At 34.3% G+C, this 20614-nt stretch overlaps 1 protein-coding gene and 1 long non-coding RNA gene across 5 annotated transcripts; one reads left to right on the top strand and one right to left on the bottom strand.

Moving 5' to 3' along the window:
* Window positions 1-148: 148 nt before the first annotated feature.
* Window positions 149-20602, bottom strand: LOC149740869 (BLOC-3 complex member HPS1-like). Of its 4 annotated transcripts, XR_016384451.1 has the most exons (18): window positions 20461-20602; window positions 19872-19980; window positions 19093-19258; window positions 18611-18746; window positions 17113-17343; window positions 16383-16488; window positions 15709-15871; window positions 14234-14379; window positions 13690-13797; window positions 12736-12887; window positions 12153-12269; window positions 11591-11736; window positions 11112-11260; window positions 10539-10619; window positions 9954-10162; window positions 9514-9675; window positions 8729-8805; window positions 8380-8513 (listed from the first exon to the last, which is right to left on the bottom strand). XR_016384451.1 is itself a non-coding variant. In XM_089873067.1 (17 exons), the coding sequence occupies exons 2-17, from the start codon at window positions 19977-19979 to the stop codon at window positions 4567-4569; spliced, it is 2304 nt and encodes a 767-aa protein (XP_089729193.1). In that variant the 5' UTR covers window position 19980; window positions 20461-20602; the 3' UTR covers window positions 149-4566. The 4 variants fall into 4 exon arrangements, 3 of the variants coding, with proteins under 3 accessions (XP_089729193.1, XP_089729194.1, XP_089729195.1); XM_089873067.1 differs by lacking the exons at window positions 8380-8513; window positions 8729-8805 and adding an exon at window positions 149-4690; XM_089873068.1 differs by lacking the exons at window positions 8380-8513; window positions 8729-8805 and adding an exon at window positions 149-4690 and having other exon boundaries at window positions 16395-16488.
* LOC149740870 (uncharacterized) lies at window positions 7477-8732 on the top strand. Its single transcript, XR_016384452.1, has 2 exons — window positions 7477-8200; window positions 8502-8732. It is a non-coding gene; the product is annotated as an uncharacterized LOC149740870 (long non-coding RNA).
* Window positions 20603-20614: the final 12 nt, after the last annotated feature.

Genomic DNA, 20614 nt, shown 5'->3' with positions numbered 1-20614 from the left:
TTTTGGGTGCCTTTAAACAGCTATGCTTAATTGTTTGTACTTCAGATGTGCGAAAACAAACAACTATTAAGTTAGTACACCAGTCACGATTCAAGCGTACGTTAATTTGGTTACGATGCGAACCATAAGCTTCACATGAATGAATGAATGAATGAATGTAACTTACTTTATCCTCGCGTGGCCGGAAAACGACAGTCGTTATCACACGGGTTTAACACCTCGTGCCAGCTTACGAGTTACCATGTATGTTACTTTGTAGGTAATTATTTTTTTGGATTTTTTCTTTTTTTTTTATGTATTTCTGATAATTTAGACAACCCATGTATTGCCCATGGGCACATACGCCCACAATGGTAGCAGCATCGAGCCTTGAACCCATTACCTCTGGGTTACAGGCAGGCGCGCTAACCACTATAGCACGGCGCCGGACAACATGTATGTGAATCTGTATGTAAAGTCCATGCTAAAACCAATGAGGCAGGTATATGACACACGGTCACACCCATAGTCCTAAAAAGTAACGAAATGGTTCACAACATTGGTTTACAAAAATCATTTCCCGTTGAGAATTTAAAAAATGTTATTCAGATTCTCAATCATGAATTATGCAGCGTACTATCTCATAACAGCAATACAGGATTCAACGTCAAACCTGATTAAACTTAAATCGATGTTTCAAGTTTAATTCCGAACTATAAGTACATCGGTTTAGAAATTCTTAAATCCGTTTTAAACCTAAGTAAGTCTAAGTGGGAAATTCAGTTTCCGTTACATACGCTTGTAACTTTAATTGTTAGTGGGCCGAATAAATCCATACATTCAGAACATTTTAATCAAGTGTAAGCTAAGTAAAGATTAGGCTAAAAATATTTTGCATAAATAATTGCAACTTTTTTTTATCTTCGCGTGGCCGGAAAACCACAGTCGTTATAACGCGTGTTTTCTGTTTCATACACCTCGCTCCGTTTTTTAAAATTAAATTAATTTGAAACAGAAATTGTTCTTATAGGTACGACTAGCATTAATGTACGTTTTGACAAGCAACTGGTTTATCCTCTTACACGCGTTTGCCCAACCGCAGCGAAGCGCGGCATAAACAATGTACCGGTACATAATCCTTCAGAACAAGCATAAACATCAGCCAAGACCAACTTGTTGTATAATGATTTGTGCCGTTTCATCGGCCTTAGTACTGCCACATATGAAACTAACTTCTAATGTTTTTACAACTAATTTAACTAAAATTATAATTACAACAAAAGCGTTCTAATTTTAAAACTAATAATTGATATTTTTTGAAATTTAGTAGGGTGGGGGAAGAAGAAACCCCGTTAGCGCGTAATATTTTAATATTCTGATCGTGTTTTAAACAATTAACAACGGTCTATGGGAGTCGTGAGGATATGGTTTCATAATTCTTTGAATGTGCTTCGTTTACTACCAAATGGGACGAGAAAATAGAATAAAAAAGTGTCCCATCTCCCCCCCATGCTACTATATTATTATTTTGAAACGACATTGAAATTTAAAACAACTTTTTAATTATTAAAACTCCAGAAAAAGCTCATAAACGCCCAAGTATATAACGAAACAGACAAATAGTTTAATTTGGTAGCTTTTACATTTCGATAATCTTATGCTTTGGAATCTATGACGTCAGTACCTTTAGAGAGAACTTAAGCATCACGATGGATCCTGAAGATGATTCCGTTTTTCGCATATTTCATGGTTTTTCTGTTTATCGAATAAGCAAAGACTGCATGATATCATCCGATTAAGGAATGTGGTATACAAGGAGAATCGATCAAACTGCCACGAAAAAGGCTGGGTCGTTTACAAATTGAAAACGTGAATCTTTTTACTTACCCCGGGGGTATTGTTCTATGTACGGAGATATAATCTTCTCCGTTGGTAAGTTTTCGCCCAGCGTTTCGCTTCGCACTTATTAGCGTAGAAGGGTCGTAAAATACAGTGTAAAGCTCCATTAAAAATAATTGCACCCTGTACTCGGGGGTCGAATTATCATTTCAACGAATTCGTATGAGCTGCAAAACTTTACGAGGGAGCGCATTGCTGGAAATTGTGTTAATTATTGAACTTACGAGGCCGTAAAATGTCGAAAATCGTCGGTACGTGTGCGTTAGTGGATGGTAAAGTATGGGCGCTTGCGCAGAGCAAGAAAAGCGATATAGACGAGCGAGATACTGTGTTACTGCAGTACCAATACGACGTGAACGAAAACGGAGACGCAATAATGGAATCAAAGAACAATATAAGTCAGACTTCGAAAGTTGGCAACGAGATGACAATGCGGAAGGAACGAATAGCTTCGGTTGATAGCGGTTGTTCCAGCCAGTCAGATTCCTGCATTGAGGAGAGGCGTGATGGAAGCAGGAACACAACCACCCCGACGAAGAAGACGCCGAAAGCGCTCGAAATTGCGCTCAGGAACGCCCCGGAGGAACAAATGAGAAGTTTTCAATCCGCTCTTGGGAAGAACGAAAGAATGTATATTTCAAAGGTGCAGAAAACGATCCCGGTGGCCAATGTCAAACCACAGCGCCCGACTTTGCGCGAGAAAGTGCGACAAGCAACTAAAATGTGGTCGAATTACGTGAAAGAGGAAGACAGGAACTCTAGAATGATTGACAGGCGGCTCGGAAACGGTTTTAATGATGACATAAAAGAAATTGAACCAACAGAGTCGGAAGAATCCTCCAGCGAGACAGGGGAATTGAGCGATGAGGTCAACGTTGACGTCAGTGATGACGTAGATACGTCAAGTACTGCAGAGGACGATGACGACGGGATTATAATAAAATATAAATATTTTCTCAGTTCGCGTAAAGATCAACATGGAAATCCAATAAAATGGTGGAAAACTAAAACAACAGGGAGTGAAGGCAACCAAAACCATGAGTCTGTAAATGTTAGATCGAGAAAACAAGACACGAACTTGAAAAATGCAAATAATGAATCGAAGGAGAAAACGGCACAAAGTGGCGACAGGGAGGCTGCCAACAAAGACAAAGATTTTGTTGTGTTAAAGTACGAATACGTGAAGGGCGATGACGTAGGAAGAACAAGGAATGTTATTAAGGTGAAAGTTATGTGTGTGGTGTTGGAGGTTACACCGGGCTTGGACAAGATGGGACAAGTTTTAGTTCTATTTTCTCTCCTGTTTGGTAGTAAACAAAGAACATTCAAAGAATTATAAAACCGTATCCTCACGACTCCCATAGACCGTTGTTAATTGTTCAAAACACCATAAGGATATTTGGATATTATGTACTTAAGATGTCCCACACCTTATTTTATAAACAATACGCATATTTTTAATAGGCACAAACAACTAATAAACATATTTTCCACAGCAGCTTCCAACTAGCCCTTCATACGAAGTAAAATCAACACAAACCACGATATTTTCCAAGAAATCAATCCGAACCGATGAAGACTTACGTCAGTTTATTAGAAGGGATAATAACGCGGTGCAACGCAACACAGATGTCGCGCATAAAAACACAACGGATAGCTATAACGCCGCGAAGAATAAGACAAACGTTTCGCAGAACAAGACAACGGACAACTGTGGCGCCAAGTTTCAGAATAGGACAAACGTTTCGCTACAACATACGAACGTTTCTGAGCAAAAGACTTCAGTATTGTCGCAACGGAAATCATCAGTCGAAAGGTAAAAAATAATGTACAGTCAATTTTAGGGCATTTTGAGGCCCGAAGCTTCATAAAATCTATATATTTTCCCCTACTTTTTCTGCTAACCGTCAAGGCCAAACGTAACTACTAAATCTAACCAACCTAATCTGTAAAATACCGGAGAATCCTCTCTATCCATATTCTTATTACTTAATCATATAGAAATAGATTATAGAATATGCCGTCATTTCACAGTAAATCGCATTTACCAAAGGACGTAAAACCGTTTCATAACAACACAAACAGAGTTGTTAAGTGCATAGGTGTTTTACCCACAATAACAAGATCACACGATTGTCGAGGAAGATGTATAGTCCGGATTTAATCTTAAATACCATATATGGCATTATAGATTACAATTGCGTATAGAGTGCGTATTAAAAAGGATTAGAAATTAGGAATCTTCTTATACAATGTATAATATACAGTATTTAGATCGACCTATGCAGAGTTCAGATGTTTAAACGACAATCCACATACAAGTCAAGTTGAATGTAAAAGGAAGTCCATCTTTTTGAAGTTATAGTGCTAGGTTTGGGGAAAACGGGAAACCTTTTCATTCTATTTTCTCGTCCCACTTGGTAGTAAACAAAGAACATTCAAAGAATTATAAACCGTATCTTCCAGACTCCCATAGACCGTTTTTAATTGTTTAAAACACGATCAGGATATTTGGATATTATGTGCTAAATGTGTTCATCTTACCCCACAGTACTTTATTAATATGTATAACTTTAGAAGTCCATCGATTGGATCTCCAACAAGAAGAAGTTTTCCCCCTCCTCTTTCTCCAAGGAACAAATCCCCTTCATATTATCACAAGGAAGACGTCAGAACCTACGTCAGCAACTACGTCACGCCGATGAAGGCGAAAAGACCACAAGTGTCGACCAAGAAACGAAAAGTGAAAAACAACTTGACCTGCGTGTTCGCTGAGACGCCAGGTGAATACCAACGAAATGTCAGACGATAACTGTAATATTGTATTTGAATTAGACTAGAGACTGACAATGCGGTTTAGGCGGAATATTTATATTTAATTGTGCATTTGTGGGATTTGATTTTTGTCTGTTACGTTTTTTAAGCACAAGAAACGAAACGCGAGACGTTTCGTATGCTTGTGCAGCAAATATTTACCATGTTATAATTTGAGTTGGCATGAAATTTTTCTATCAGTGAAATCGCAATCATAATTTACCGCAAAACGGAAGTTAAAATACGCTATGTATAAAACGCATGGAAAAGAATATTTCATGAGAAGCATGCCCGTTAAACCCATCATTAGCGCGTTAACATAAGTGTATATTAGGCCCGATCACATCGTTTATACCATGTTATTGCCCGGGCTCGCCAAGTATGAAAATTCGAGGGCAATTTCGTTGAAAACCCAACATTATCCCACTCAGTCGAAGCCAGTATCGTTAAGAGCTATTAACTTTGCAGTGCAAACAAGACGTATTTCAAAATGTAAAGAAGTTAACGATGAAAAAAGAGAAACAAAGAAGAATTCTAATGTTTCTGCAAAATCCGACTCCAAAGAAAAGTCACCGGAGAGAATCATTTTCAAGGTAAAAAGAATTTTAACGACGGCGTGAAAATACATTATAAAATCGTATCCTCACGGCCCTAAATATCGTTGTTAATTGTCGAAAACACGAACATGAAATATCGGATTTATGTGCTAACGGCATCCCATCTTACCCCGCAGGAATATATACAATCTGTACCAAATCTAACAAATACATAGGATCACCAAGGCAGAATTTACCACAAAGCTCATTACTTTACAGGCTAATTTAGGGAGTCTCCCCTACCAAGGTGTTTTCCGTCTTGATGACGACATTCGATACCTGAAAACGTTCATACACGTCATTTCCGGAATCCCGCCTTCCCGGCAAAGCTACTTCGGCGATGAAAACGACAAGAAAGTGGCAAAAAGAAGAAAAGTTCGAAAATTGAGAGAACTTGGTTTCAATGGCGGTGATATAATTCATTTAGCTGTAAAGTGAACTGGCCAATGTGAAGGCATTTAAACAATATGCAAAACGTCAGGATTCTATTCTATTTGAAAATAGAAAACGCCAAATACTTACGCTTGAATTTCGCTGTTTAATGTTACTTTGTGGCATTTTAACGTGAGGTAAAAAAAGTAAAAACCTAAAAACCCAATTTTAATTCACAATATCAAGAACAATGGAAAAAAAACTTTGTTAAAAGTGTTAAGTCAAACTTTGTTTTTTTTCGCTTCTGAGATTAAAGAAAAGTAAAAAACTTTAAAATTACCAGTTTAAACTTAGTATAGCAATGTTATATTACAAAGGAAAACTTGGTTATGTTACAGGGCTCGGTGAAACTTTGTTTTTTTTTTGTTTTGTGCAAAAAGTGGAAAATCAATTTTTAATTTACGCTTAGAATAGCAGTGTTTCATGGTAAAACACTACGCGTGCTTTAACATTCCGTCAAACTTTTTTCGTTTTGACATTTACGAATCTACATACATCCTTTTCTATAGGCTGACTCATCCATGTAGACCTCATTACCTCAATGTAAATATTGTACTTGTATTGTGCCCGTGGCAATGTTGCGATCGTGTTTTGATAACGAATATTTAAGCTACGGTATAATACATTGTGTATTCAGTATGAAGCTTAAGTAGGGTGGGGGGAGGTGGGACACCTTGTCATTTCCCGACCCGTTTGGTGGTAAACAAAGAACATTTAAATAATTATAAAACCATATCCTCATGACTTCCATAGACCGTTGTTACTTGTTTAAAACACGATCAGGAAATTTTAATATTTTGTGCTAAAGGTGTCCCGTCTTTTCCCACCCTATTATACAAGTACGTTATACCATTGGCCTCAGTGTACGTTTATACTCTGGCATTCACGCGCTTTTGGTATTTGGTCTTATTGTGTCGAAAAAATTAAAAATAAACGCAAAAATGAATTTAAAAAAAAATTAAGTTTTAAAATGTTTTAAAGTTTGCTGTTATAGTACAATTAACAGACTGTATAAACGAATAGCAACGGCCTTTAAACAACCTTAACAAAAATTAGGTTTCTCTTAAAAAATTGTTTTTAACAAATACAAGTTTGCTATTATTTTATATAGTAGGGTGGGGGAAGATGGGACACCTTTTCAATCTATTTTCTTTCCCAATTTGGTAGTAAACAAACATTTAACGATTTTTTATAAAATTTTATCCTTACGACTCTCATATACCGTTGTTAATTGTTTAAAACACGATCAGGATATTTAGTTATTATGTGTCAAAGGTGTCCCATCTTCCCCCACCCTACTACAGAATGTCCCATTTTACCCCACCCTACCACAGAATGTCCAATCTTACCCCACCCTACCACAGAATGTCCCATCTTGCCCCACCCTACCACAGAATGTCCCATCTTACCCCAACCTACTATAATATACAAACATTAGAGAGAAGTAAAAGAGAAAGATGACGATATATTGCACTAATACATAATTGCACTTTGGTATCATGTATAGAAATTAACACAGTAAGTATGAAATATTAATATAATATGGGTATATGATATATAAGAATAAGCAAGCTAAAAAATCATGTACGATAAATATTAAAAAGGACAGGCCAACGAAAAAATTAAATTTCATATATAAAAAGAAATGCTAAAATGTGATCCACCAAAGTTAAAAAAAAACTTTTGTTTTGCTTTTCATTGGTGTGCCTCTAAATGTTAAAACGAATATATTGCACAATGGTAATACAGGATTTACAGTGTGGTAAGGGGTGTTGGGATAAATTACATCTTATAGAATAAAACTGATTTTTGACAAAATACAAAAACATTTTTTTTAGTGAAATACAAAAAAAGAAGTGATTTTTATGGTAAAGCAAAAAAGGGGATTTTAAAGAGTCTGGACCACGCTCATACAAGTTGGTTTTAAATGAAAATTCACACTTAATAAATACTATCTGTGGTAATTTTTTGTGAAAAAAATATTTAGTTTGGCCAAAAATACGTTTTAAAAAGTGCCAAAAAATTCGCCTATTGTTGCGTCACTCGCGGGCACTATGACGTAAATTACGTCACGATCTTTTCTAATCGATCAGCTGATTTAGGCTTTGCTGTTTACAGCAAAACAGTGTACCGTCGACATAGAATTTTCTGTTACTTTTAAATTAAGAAATAAGCGTGGGTAATGCCGTGGCCTGATTTTGGTTTAAAATTAATATTTTTAAAAATTGTTTGTAAGTGTATTACAGTATTACGCTATTTAAATTTGTCAGTTAACAATAATGTAAAAGTGTCAGTGTGTGATGTATAGTCAGGTAGAAGTATTTCATCTGATGAAGTGACATAAGTGAAGATCCTAGTCCACTAGCAATAGGTATTGAGCCTTTCCAGTTTGAACCTGTACTTCCAGCAAGTGTTGGGGAAGTAGACAGGCCAAGACCATGGAAAATAAGTGAAGCTGAGCAAATCAACAACACAATTTGGTGGGTTGACGAAGAATAGCATTTATTAAAAAAAATGTGACATTTAATAAGTCTGTTGTTTAAAGTGTTGCACTGTCTTTTTTCCTGAATTTGTTGAAATTTGTGTAAACAGATTTGTGTTGCAAATATGATGTTCTTGACTGAGACCCGAGCATGGAATACAAATTTAGTGAAATCAATTTACTCTAGTCTAGTATTTATTGTTGGCCTTCATACCAAAAAGTTGGTCAATCACATGTTTATGGCATTTATTTTGTTTAGACAGTATCGCTACACAGCTGATCAGAACTTTGTTCGATAGGTACGGCAATGACTGGAAAAGGAAAACAGAAAGGTTCAACATTATAGTGACAGTTCAACAACATTTGCAAGAATTTTTCATCATTCAGTTTTGAATGGTCTTGTTTCATACAAAATGTGATTCATGCAAGAGTTATGTTGTTTTAAATTAAGTACATTCAACATTACAAGAAATACATATTTAAGTATTGGATTATTTTCATTGTTTTGAATAAAGAATACTTGTACCGGATGGTGGATTTGTTCTTCTGCGTTCTCCAAATACAATGCTGCTTACTTGATCCGAACAAGTTTCCTTGCATATTCTAATTAGAACATATCATAGTAAAGCGATCTGAAGTAAAATGTGCGCTACAAATATGAGATGACCAGCATACCAATGTAATGTTGCTTGCTTTTTTTTTAACCCCGCTCTTTCTTTTGAAAATGAAAACACACACACACTTATCGCTTTACAGCCATTCTTGTCTTGCTATTTTAAACACAGCACCTATCAGGCATGATTACTCGGCTTATGGTAAACTCCTATATGGTAACTTTAAATACAGATATAAATATAGTCTATGCCATATAGGGAAAAAACAAAAAGAATTTAAAATCTGAACCCTAGAAAGTCACGAAAACTAATTCTCCACTAAGCTTGGTAGGCTATTTTGTGTGGTTATACACTGATCCCTAGGAAATAGCTTCCAATAAGTTGCTGAAGCCATAGGTATTGTTAATACCTTAAAAAACGTTTTGATGCACCAATAAACCGCTGATAGACCGGGTTTTCCCCATAAACGAAATATTGCATTGTGACGTAACAGTGCCCGCGAGTGACGTTTTTTACAACTTTGAAATTTGATTTTTTAAACGTTCATAACTTTTAAATTAAAGCGAATTTTCACAAACTGGCTGTGAATTTAGCATCAGTAGACATAAAACTTTATTCTTATGCAAAAAACTGCGCAACCATGAGAACCGTGGGCCGGACTCTTTAAGCGAAAAATAGTGATTTCAGAAAAACTCACTATTTTTCAATTCCCGAATTCAAGCCTTCAATTACATCATGAAAGAGTTGTTCCCGTTGCTTAGCAACCACATCCTTGGGAACCAAGGAGAAATGTACGGTCACTAGGTGGTAGACTGTGAACGAGGTGGGGACCGGGTCCAAAACTTTGGATAAAAAGTTCCTGAAAATTTTGAACAAAATTGTTAAATATTGTAAACAAATTTGGAAGCATTATAAGCAAATTTAAACTTTATCATACAATTACAACAGGTTAAAGAATGTACTTTTTAAACTGTTTCATATTTATTTCATGTATCGCATTCTGTATAAAAAATGGCAATTGAAGATTATTCTATGTGGGTGAGGACCCGCAGCGTGGCACGCCATGGGTCCTAAGATTTAGACCAGGATTGGCCTATTACCCCAGGTTACATTACTAATAAAAACAGAAATACTAACTTGTAGAAAGGGCCGGAAAACACACTACAAGGTTGATATGCACCAGTCAATAGATCGGAATCAATCGAAACTTTGAAAGTTGATTTGTGACGGTTAATATTTGAAAAGCAAATCCTGGAGGTGAACATAAAGTCACCAGCTTCCAGTTGTGTACATAAAGTGCCGTGGTCCGATAAATTTGCCTCAGATTTATAAATTCCTTCTTTGAACTATAAACAGACAAGCATTTAATATTATATAGGTGCTTATTACATATAGTGGTTATAGACCATTAAGTTACATACAGCGATGCGAGGTAACATGGAATACTATTAGCACCTAAATCCCATATTTTCCGATTGCGTTTTGAACAAAAAAGTTGCGTTTTTTGGAAGTCAGGGGGTATAATTCAGCAACTATATTTTGTTTACTACCAATGGGTAAAAAGAAAAACATTGGTATAGTACTAACTTAAACTTATTTTTGTCCTTGCTGTGCGAAAGTTCACATCTTGTTACTGCTAATCTAAAAAGGGAGTTTCAGGGGTCACTTGGAACATTATCAGAACACCAAACACAATGTACAACACGGCTGTTACGACCTCACCTGTTTCCTAAGTTCCATATAAAGGTTATCGTTTGCTTCATTTGTTGCAACTTCTACTATTGAGGGGGAGAATAATTCATCCTGGATGGTTCCACGAATACAACAATGAAAATACAAACGTCGATTATTTCAAGGATTTACTGTATTTCAAAACACAAAACTTATGTCCTAAATTATTCTCAATGAGGTCACATAATTAATTTCCACCAAAAAGGCTGTATGTTTAAGTTGGGTACTATATTTCTTAATTTTGATTTGAAAAATTAACAACGCTCTTTTAGAGTCGTGAAGATAGGTTTATAATACATTGAATGTTCTTTGTTTACTACCAAATAGGGTGAGAAAATAGAATGAAAACATAACAACCATAATTAACTTGTTCCAATTAAATGTAAATATGTTTTTTACCATAAGCGTGTTTTAACAACTGTTTGTTTTCTTGCTATATCCTTTATTTTTAGTTTTAAATGTTTTTCAATCTTCGCTACCATAATCGAATAGACAAATAACAGTTATTATTATATTTATACTATTATGACTAAATTAGCATTACATCAACCATATACATTGTACCTGAAACAATGACCCCACGTATGAAGTTGAACCAGTTTGTTCACGAGTTCTTAATACTAACGAGAAATGAACCAACCCCGGATAAGTAGCCAAATAAGGTGACATGGTGATGTTTTGCGTGCATTTCACGTGCAGGTACTCTGTGTAATCTGAAAAGAAAATTAGGTATTTAAATTTTTTTAAATTTAACGTTTACATTTTACTCTATGTAATGTGAATGTATAAAAATTGTCTATTTTAAGTAAAAATTTTAAGTAAAATTTTAAGTAAAAATTGAGTTTAGGTTTTTTAGCTTTTAAAGTTAGTTGTTTACGTAAAAAAAAGTTACCACCTATGTAACTTTGTTGATGAATATTTTCTAACCTGCCACAAACACCACAAATTATGCCACAGACTAAAATAAAATGAAAATGATAACTATAACATAATTATAGTAAAAAGATAACTGAAACATAAATATAGCAATAACTTAAACCAACCAGTAAGCTTAGCTTTAGCAAACTTATATATCTTGCATAGATCAGCGGTGTGCCATTGTGTGGCATCTGATGTTAAATAAGACGGGAAAAGTGATTGAAAGAAACGTCGCAGTTGTTCCTTCGTATCTCTAACACAAGTTTCCAATCTTGGAATAAAAAGGAAAAAACATTTGGGACATAACGACAAAACAACAGCAGTTAAAACACAGTTACAGTTTAAAACATACTAGTTACTACATTAACAAAAGTTTGCTGTTGCTCCAACTAACAGACAAACAATGGGCCATTTATGTTAAATTATTGGGGCAATTAGCGGAAACGGGGCTATATCACAGGTCCTCACCAAAGGCCTCACCCACAAAGAATATAAATGTTCTCTAGGGGACCATGGGCCCATTTTAAGAACTTGGGTTTTATATTATTGCATGTTTTAGCTTTATTACTTGCAAAAACACAAGGAGTTTTACAAACAACGCCTCACATGGTAGCTGACAACGTTTTTTAGGCTTAAGAGAAACTCATAAAACCCCTAAACTGCAGTAATAGATTTATGTTAACTTACAACTTTGTGTATTCACCATTCCCAGTATTTACAAACATGTTTAAGTTACGTTGTCCGTTAGAATTCCATGATGACGTCAATCTTTTCAACCTTGACCTGGATTTTCCCTTCAGTTCCCTGTTGGTAGAAGTGAGTGATTTGTTTGTAAAATATCAAAAAATTATTAAAAATTGATGTTAAAATAAAAAAGTTTTTCATAAGAAATAGAGGGGTCTACAGTGTGTGTTGAATATGACGACAAAACTTCAGTTAGTTAAAATATTTAAAAAAAAGGGCCTAAAAACGAGTATAATCCAAGTATCTGGATTTGCCTTTCAGTTCTCTAGTGGTGAAAATATTGCATGATTTGTAAAATGTCAAAAATATTCAAAATTGATGTTAAAATAAAAAAGTTTTTCATAAGAAATAGAGGGGTCTACAGTGTGTGTTGAATATGACGACGAATTTGAGGTATTTAAAATATTTAAAAAAAGGCCAAAAAACAAGTATAAATATGCAGTAACACTATATATTGATAGTAAAGTGAAAAAGAAAAAAGCCCTTTGTTGTATTCATGCAAAAAATAAAAAAAAAGTTATGTCACCTTGTTTTTTGCACGAGCAACTTGCCGCATTTCTCCAAATTGTTGACGGTGGTTTGGCCTCCGATTACTTCAAGTTTTCGGTCGCTGAATTTTAATTTTCGTAACAAATCCAACATTCCACATACCATGTCTGATACTTCACTGTGGGGAACCTGTAGAATAAATTACCATCCGTAAATTATCCGTTTCACCATCGTTATCTGTAAAGGAGACACTTTCCAGTCAAAAAAAAATAAATTTTAACCATGGATTTTTTCCACTTTCTAGTCAAAAAAAAAAGAAAAAAATAATTTTTCTATTGTTCGGCTCCTAATAATTTTTCTATTGTTAAAAATGGAGTGTAAAAATATGCCTCAAAGCCCATATGGCACAACACATAATATCTGTGGTTGCATTTCTTGGCAGTAAACCTTTACACGAGTATAATATGATTGAATGCAAATTTTTGTTTCACTACAGCCCTGTATATTAATTGAATGTAATTTGTTTATTCCGGTGTAATGAGGCAACCACAGTTGTTATAACACAGGTGTTTTGTTTTATACACCTCGTGCCGCTTACGAGTTACCACGTACGTAACTTATTTATCTTTGATTGCGGGGCAACAACAATCGTTATGATACAGATGTTTTGTTTTATACATCTCGTGCCTGCTTACGAGTTACCACGTATGTAACTTATTTATCCTTGATTGCGGGGCAACAACAATCGTTATGATACAGATGTTTTGTTTTATACATCTCTTGCCTGCTTACGAGTTACCACGTATGTAACTTATTTATCCTTGATTGCTGGGACAACGACAATCGTTATGATACAGATGTTCTGTTTCTTACAATTTAAGGCCAAACATTGAAGTAACAAAACAAATAAAAAATAATAGTTTTCTAGTTTAACATTTTTGACAACAATAATGTAACACAAAGAATTTTTTTTTTTTCAATACAAACATACCTTAAATATAAACACCAGGTTAACTTGGTCTGATATTGGGATACAGTAAAGCAGGTGGGGAAGACAGGGGTGCTCGGGTGTTGTCAGATAAACAGGGATGCAAGTGTTCTGGAACATGCAAGATAATAAACAAAAATTCGAAAAATTAACTAAAAACTAAAATTTCCAAAATTTAAAAAAAATCTAAAAATTTGGTTAAGTCATGTAAAAATTAACTAAGCATGTAATTTTATCTGAAAAACAATGCACAACCATCAAGACTGTTTGCTATTAATGTATTAACTCATAATATAAATGCCTATTCCTATTATCGTGTTCTGTTACATCTGCTACCAGCCATAACGGGAATATACTTTTAGTGGTTCATATGGCATAAAAAACTTGGTGTATTTTATAAAGTCTTGCCGTATGGCAGGAAAAGAGTAGGAAATTCAATGTTTTTTTTACCAGTTGAGCCGTTAAAAGACTATTTACATAAAGCCTGGTAGCAGAATAACAAAATGTGATAATAGCATTTATATTAGGTGCAAGCCTATTATCTTACTTTAATATTAAACGAAGCATTTTCTTTCCCATGCGCATCAAAGTGATTATTGACCATTCTAATGCTGTTGTTAGACACACTGGTGACTTGACTGTCTTCAGAATATTGACTCCTCACTGAACTACCTAGCTCAGTTTCGTTTTGGGCTGTGGATATAAAGATATAACACCTGTTAAAAAGTGCTTGCAAAATTTGGCGTAAGGCCTAACATAGCTTATGGTGAAATTACTGCATGGTAGCCTAGGTATGTGGTTACAGAATATTGTCTGGTGCCGTGGCAAAGTGGTTAGCGCACCTGTCTGTAAGCTGAAACCATAGGTAATGGATTCAAGGCTCGTCGTTGCTGGGCGTATGTGTCCTTGGGCAAGACACTTAACGACAATTGCTCCAACCCAGTGGTCACTAATGGTTTGTCCAAATTATCAGCTATATATAAAAAAAAAATCCTCCAAAAAAATAATCACCCACAAAGTAACATACAAGGTAACTCGTAAGCTGGCACGAGGTGTTAAACCCGTGTAATAACGACTGTCGTTTTCTGGCCACGCGAGGATAAAATAAGTTACATTCATTCATTCATTCACCAATGGGTTGTCTGAATTATCAGCCATACATAAAACATAAAAAAATCCTCCAAAAAAATAATCAACCACAAAGTAACATACTTAGTAACTCGTAAGCTGGCACGAGGTGTATGAAACAGAACACCCGTGTGATAACGACTGTCATTTTCCTGCTACATGAGGATAAAATAAGTTACATTCAACAGGAGGCTACTGCAGACTAGTGACGCAACCAGGGGGAGTGTGGGTTTGCTTGCCTATTTATTAATAAACAAATAATTTTTATTAAAGAAATACGAATAGCTAGCATTCTCTATATTATGGTTGAACCCCCCCTTTTTTTTCTAGCTGTGCCACTGCTGTAGGCAGTCTTTGATTTAAAATTAAAATCGGAAATAACAGAAGACCTGGCTTGGATTAAACAGGATTATACATTATCTTATTGAACTGTACTTACATTTCTCAATCTATAGTTAAATCGAACAAAATCTTATATTTCAATTAAAAGAATTGTGGATTTTCAGCTATATTATGCTCTTTTTTTATTGTAAATACCTTTACATTGGAACATGAGTGATTAAATAAAAATTTTATTACAAAATCTGTTCATGTTTCGTTAATAGATCAACTTAAAAAAAAATGTACTTGAATGAAGAAGATTCTTTCCCTACGTTACGTGCTAACAGAAATCGTAACCACTAACCCATGCCCCTAACTACCAACCTCTAACACTTTCCACCAGCCTAATCTGTAATGTATCGGAAGATTCTTCTCTGGTACAAAAATTTTCCATATATATTTAATGTACATATATATGTCTGGTAGCAAAATAAATTTTTAATATTTATTAACTTTTAGTTTTTTTGAATATTTTTCAAATTTAAATTTTTCTTTAAATATATACCAACTCACATTGGCTTCCAGTTGAAGAGAGAGGCCCCGCATCAGAGGTCAAATCTTTTGGCTCTTGTGGAGGAAACACATCTTCCTCATCATCAGTAGATGGGATGAACGGGAGATCCAATCCGATGTCGCTCGGTATCTCGGAGCTTTCGAGCTCTGAATCACTCCTCACCTGGGTAATAAAAAGAAATAAAAAAAATTAAAGATTTAAAAAAAAAATTTTTTTAAAGTATATTTTGGGGTTTAATTTTTTGGTTAAATTTGGAAACATATTTTACTGTGAATTAGAATTTAAAAAAAATAAACACAGGAGCACCTGGGTAATAAAAAAATGTTTTTTTCCATCGTTTTTTAAAAAACAATTGCGGAGTTACAATTTGTGTTTGAGATTGGAAATATATTTTCTTGTGAATAACTTTACAATTTTGAAATTAGGAAAAAGCAAACACAAGAGTGAATATTAAGATCTTGGTACTATTCTCATCTTCAATGAAATCTATGTAGTTTGGGTAATAAGCTGTTAATTGTTGCAACTCAACAATTAAAGTGACTTCACAGCCAGCCGTCTTTTTTTAAAAAGCAGTACAAGACCAACTGAGACATTAACCCAGTGTCCATATTTCATCATAGGTCCTCAGCCATATTATATAGAATATAATTTCCTAAAGCACATCACTAAATACCTCATTCTTTACCTCATGCTCGCTGTCGGTTTGGCCACTACCCAAAGAAGAAAGGGTGATGATTTGTAAAATGTTCTGCGTTGATAAATTGTAACGAGCTCTTGAGCTAGAATAAAAAAAAGGATAGTTTGGGACCTAATTTATTTCTACAGAAAAAAAATGCACGATAGTAAAGGATCCTCCAGTATATTACAGATTAGGCTGGTTGGAGGTTGGTAGTTATAGGTTACTTGGGGTTAGAGGTTAGTTGTTACATTTAGCTAGCAGAGAATGTAAGGTGAGGAATAGGATTTTTTACAGGCAGAAAAAATAATCTTTAAGGGAATTTGCGGCTAGGAAAAAAAGGATTTAAATTAAAGATTAAAGACCGCAGTGCAAAGCTTAAAAAAATCCAAAATGTTTTCTGGAAACTTTATTTAAAATCCCACTCACTAATGCCTGCGAGGCATGTAGAAAAATACCCTGCCCCAAAATACCTCTGAAAATCATTGATGCAGAAATATCAATGGAACTAAATAGCATGGAAATACCCAAAAGTACAAAACGTTACTGCCACAAGAATTCCTACTAAAACTTGGTCAATATTTTTTATGCATTTCTAATTTGCTTTTAAAATTTTAACTTCTTCGTAAAAAATTATTACTTCGGACTCAATCTAAGGCTAAGGTTTCTCTAACTTTTCCTACTTGGACCTTGGTGGAGTTTATTTAAAGCTTAAAAAACAGCTAACCTGGCATGTAGTGTTAGTATCTTTGCCCCTACAAACACAAGTCCGTATTGTACATTGTGGAGATTGGACAAACTTTCAAACGACTTCATCGACTTTTGTATGACAGTGTTGCAAACTTTGTTGACGTCTTCGTTCACACGAATACGTTCAACTCCTTCAAGTAAGAATGAGTTTTCCAACTCACATAGAGAAGTGTATTGCTGGAGAATGGTAGTAACACTATGCCATGCCCTGTGGTACAGATACGGCAAATTAAAATAAATAAAGGAATGTAACTTGTTTATCCTTGCTTGGCGGAGCAACAATAGTCGTTATAACACGGGTGTTCTGTTTCATACACCTGGTGCCTGTTTCCAAGTTACCAGACATGTTACTTTGTAGGTGAATATTTTTTCTATGTATGGCTAATAATTTGGACAACCCATTAGTGACCACTGGATTGGAGCAATTACGGTTAAGTGTCTTACCTAAGGAAAAATAGGCCCACAATGGTCGCAGCGCCTAGCCCTGAACCCAATACCTTTTGGTCAGAGGCAGGGACCCTAGGTCCCTAACCATAAAGGTTAAGTGTTAACCCTGTTTTACAAAAAGAGACAACTAGCACATAATAATGAGGAGGCTTTTACACAATATTTAAACTAGTTAAGATAACCAAAACAAATAGAAAACACAGGAAACTCTAGAATAGCCATAGGAAGTTATAAAAAATTTAGTTCTTTAGTTTACATATTTTGATTGAGATACTACATTGTTAAAATTGTAAAATTTAGTAGGCTTTATATAGAAAAGTGGGGAAAGATGGGACACCTTTAGCACATAATATCCAAATATCTTAATCATGTTTTAAACAATTAACATGAAGATAGAGTTTTTTAATTGATTAAATTTTCTTTGTTCAAAACCAAATTGGACGAGAAAAAAAAAAGTGTTCCATCTTTTCCCACTCCACTATATATATTATAGTTAGAAGTTACAGCAGTATCTCCTGTGAAAATCAGTTCAAGAATTTCAATGTTTGTTCAAACAAGCACCACTAGTGTAAATACATCAAATAAAAGAAACGTTTTCATTGAACTTTAAACTTTAAACAATATTTCGAGCATGATCACTCAACTATACAAGTATGTAACACACTTGTAATGACACAAGTGTCAATTCAGTTCTGAATATTCGAGTTTAAAAACTTCTAAAAGATTAATAAATTGTGCATATTATCATATATATATATATATATATAGTAGGGTGGGGGGAGAACTTTTCCTGCTATTTTTGTTCTTTGTTTGCCCCATTTAGTAACAAACAAAGAACAATCAAAGAATCGTAGAACTGTATTCTCACAACTGCCTTAGACCGTTGTTAATTGATTAAAAAGGTGTCCCATCCTCCCCCATTCTACTATGCATACCTATATCTTAATATAAAAAAAAACAAAAAACAACTTACTCATTTCTAACTAGATTTGATTCAAAAAGTTTGAAAAAATTTCGAAGCAACTTACCTTTCCTTTGTAGTCACTTGTGTGGTTTTAAATTCAGAGTAACCACATGGGCCAAACAAAAAACTAATCGTGTTTCGCAAAAAACTTAATTCTCGACTTAGTTTTTCTTTTCCACCACTGCAGCTGGTCTCTAAGGCTGTAGGATGACATTATAAAGATAATATTACACATTTTCAGTTTGCATTGTTGTAGCTTTGTGCATTTTAGCATTGATTTATGCAGTTGTTCTGCAAAACTGTAAAATTTCAGCTTGCATTATAAAGATAATAAATGAATGTAACTTATTTATCCTATTTATTCAGCGGGCTAACTTCAGCAGTTAAAACATGTTCTGTTTCGTACACCTTGTGCCAGTTTACGAGTTGTACTTTTTTTTAAAATTTAGAAGGCATGTATAAATTATAATATATATACTTTAAACAATTTTTTTTTAATAAACAACATTTGAACTACTTGCTCAAAATGCTGTTTAACCCACCCACCAATGTAAACAAACTCCTGAAAATCCTGGAAAACAACGACGGTATCTTGGTCATCAGATGAAACACTTGAGCAAGCTTCGTTCAGTTGACTTTTAAGCATTTGATGCGAAAGAAAAACGGGCAAGAAGTACATTTGGATGTAAGAATCAAAACTGGACTCGCTTTGCTGGAAAACATTGTAGTGTTAATCAAATACTTGTGTCTGGACTACTAGGTTACATAGTGTAGGCTATTCAATGCCACATAATTAAAAACAGTAAGGATCTGGTGCTAAGAAAATGTAACAGACAAAAATCAAGTCCAACTAATTGTATAACAAAAAGTAGATATTTCGCCTAAATGGTATTGTCCGTCTCTTATTCAAATAGAATTTGGTAGCACCAGATTCTCACTGTATTTTTTTACACAAATATCCTTTAACTCTATAAACACCAGATCAGATTTAAATTGTAAGAATTTTTTACAGTTATGATTAGACAGAGTTAATATTGATTTTTAACAAACAATATGGTCGCACGCATAATCGCATTTTGTGTAAAGTCCAATTTAAAAATGCCAATTGTCAAACATATAAAGCTTAAATCGTCACAGTAAAAATGCCTCTGGAAACATTTAGTAACTTACCTAATAAATAGGCAATTGAAATAAAAAAGTAAGTCTCAGACCTGGGCAGTGTTGAATTTATTTATAGTCAGGTAACGAAAAGCTTAATTAAGCTATGTTTAACATAGGCAGCAAACCATGTATTGTACACAATAGTTACAAAGGATTTTAATTACCTGATTATGGTCTTGATTATTACGCAAAGATTTAAGATGTGTTACAAATGCTTCATCACACCAGTAGTAAACTATATGAGTGTCTTCAGCTATTACATAGGCCTTCATACTGTAACAGGAATTTGAACGTTAAATTAAATAATTAAGAAAAATTAATCAATACATAACGTTTTGTTTTCAAATATAATATTTAAGTTTCTTGTTTTACCAAAAAGTTTAAACTGAAATGGACATATATTACTTTTAAAGTTATCCAAAAAGATTAAGTCTATTTTCATTGTTGACTTAAACTGGCGTTTTGGCTTCTCCCTTTAAATACACAACTCTTGTTATGTACACAGTAGATATATTTCCAATGAAGTGGCAATTCAGTTGGTGATATTACGTCGTAAATTGAATCCCAAAATAAACAATCTACTATGATCACTATGTATTGTAATAATAACAAAATATGGTAAACTTTCTCATGCATTAATGCATTATTTTTTTTAAATGATATATAATATTTAAATTTTTTAAATTACCATTTTTTTTAATAAAATGAAATACATAAATTTCTCGAAAAATAACACAATTTGTCATACTTTACCTTAAAATGATCAAAAGCAAGAAGAAAGTTGTCAACTTCGACTTGAAATTTCAAATGTCCACACCACACTACTACCCATGCAGGTTCAGCAATGTTTAACCATTTTATCTTTTCAATCTTAAGCTATCAGTGTCTTTATAATAATAGGGTTCTA

This window comes from Ciona robusta, chromosome 2 (genome assembly GCF_009617815.1).
Source record: "Ciona robusta chromosome 2, ASM961781v2".
NCBI classification, from domain to species: Eukaryota; Metazoa; Chordata; class Ascidiacea; order Phlebobranchia; family Cionidae; genus Ciona; species Ciona robusta.
Note: the sequence above shows the minus strand (reverse complement) of the source record. Positions and strands in the feature narration are given on the sequence as shown.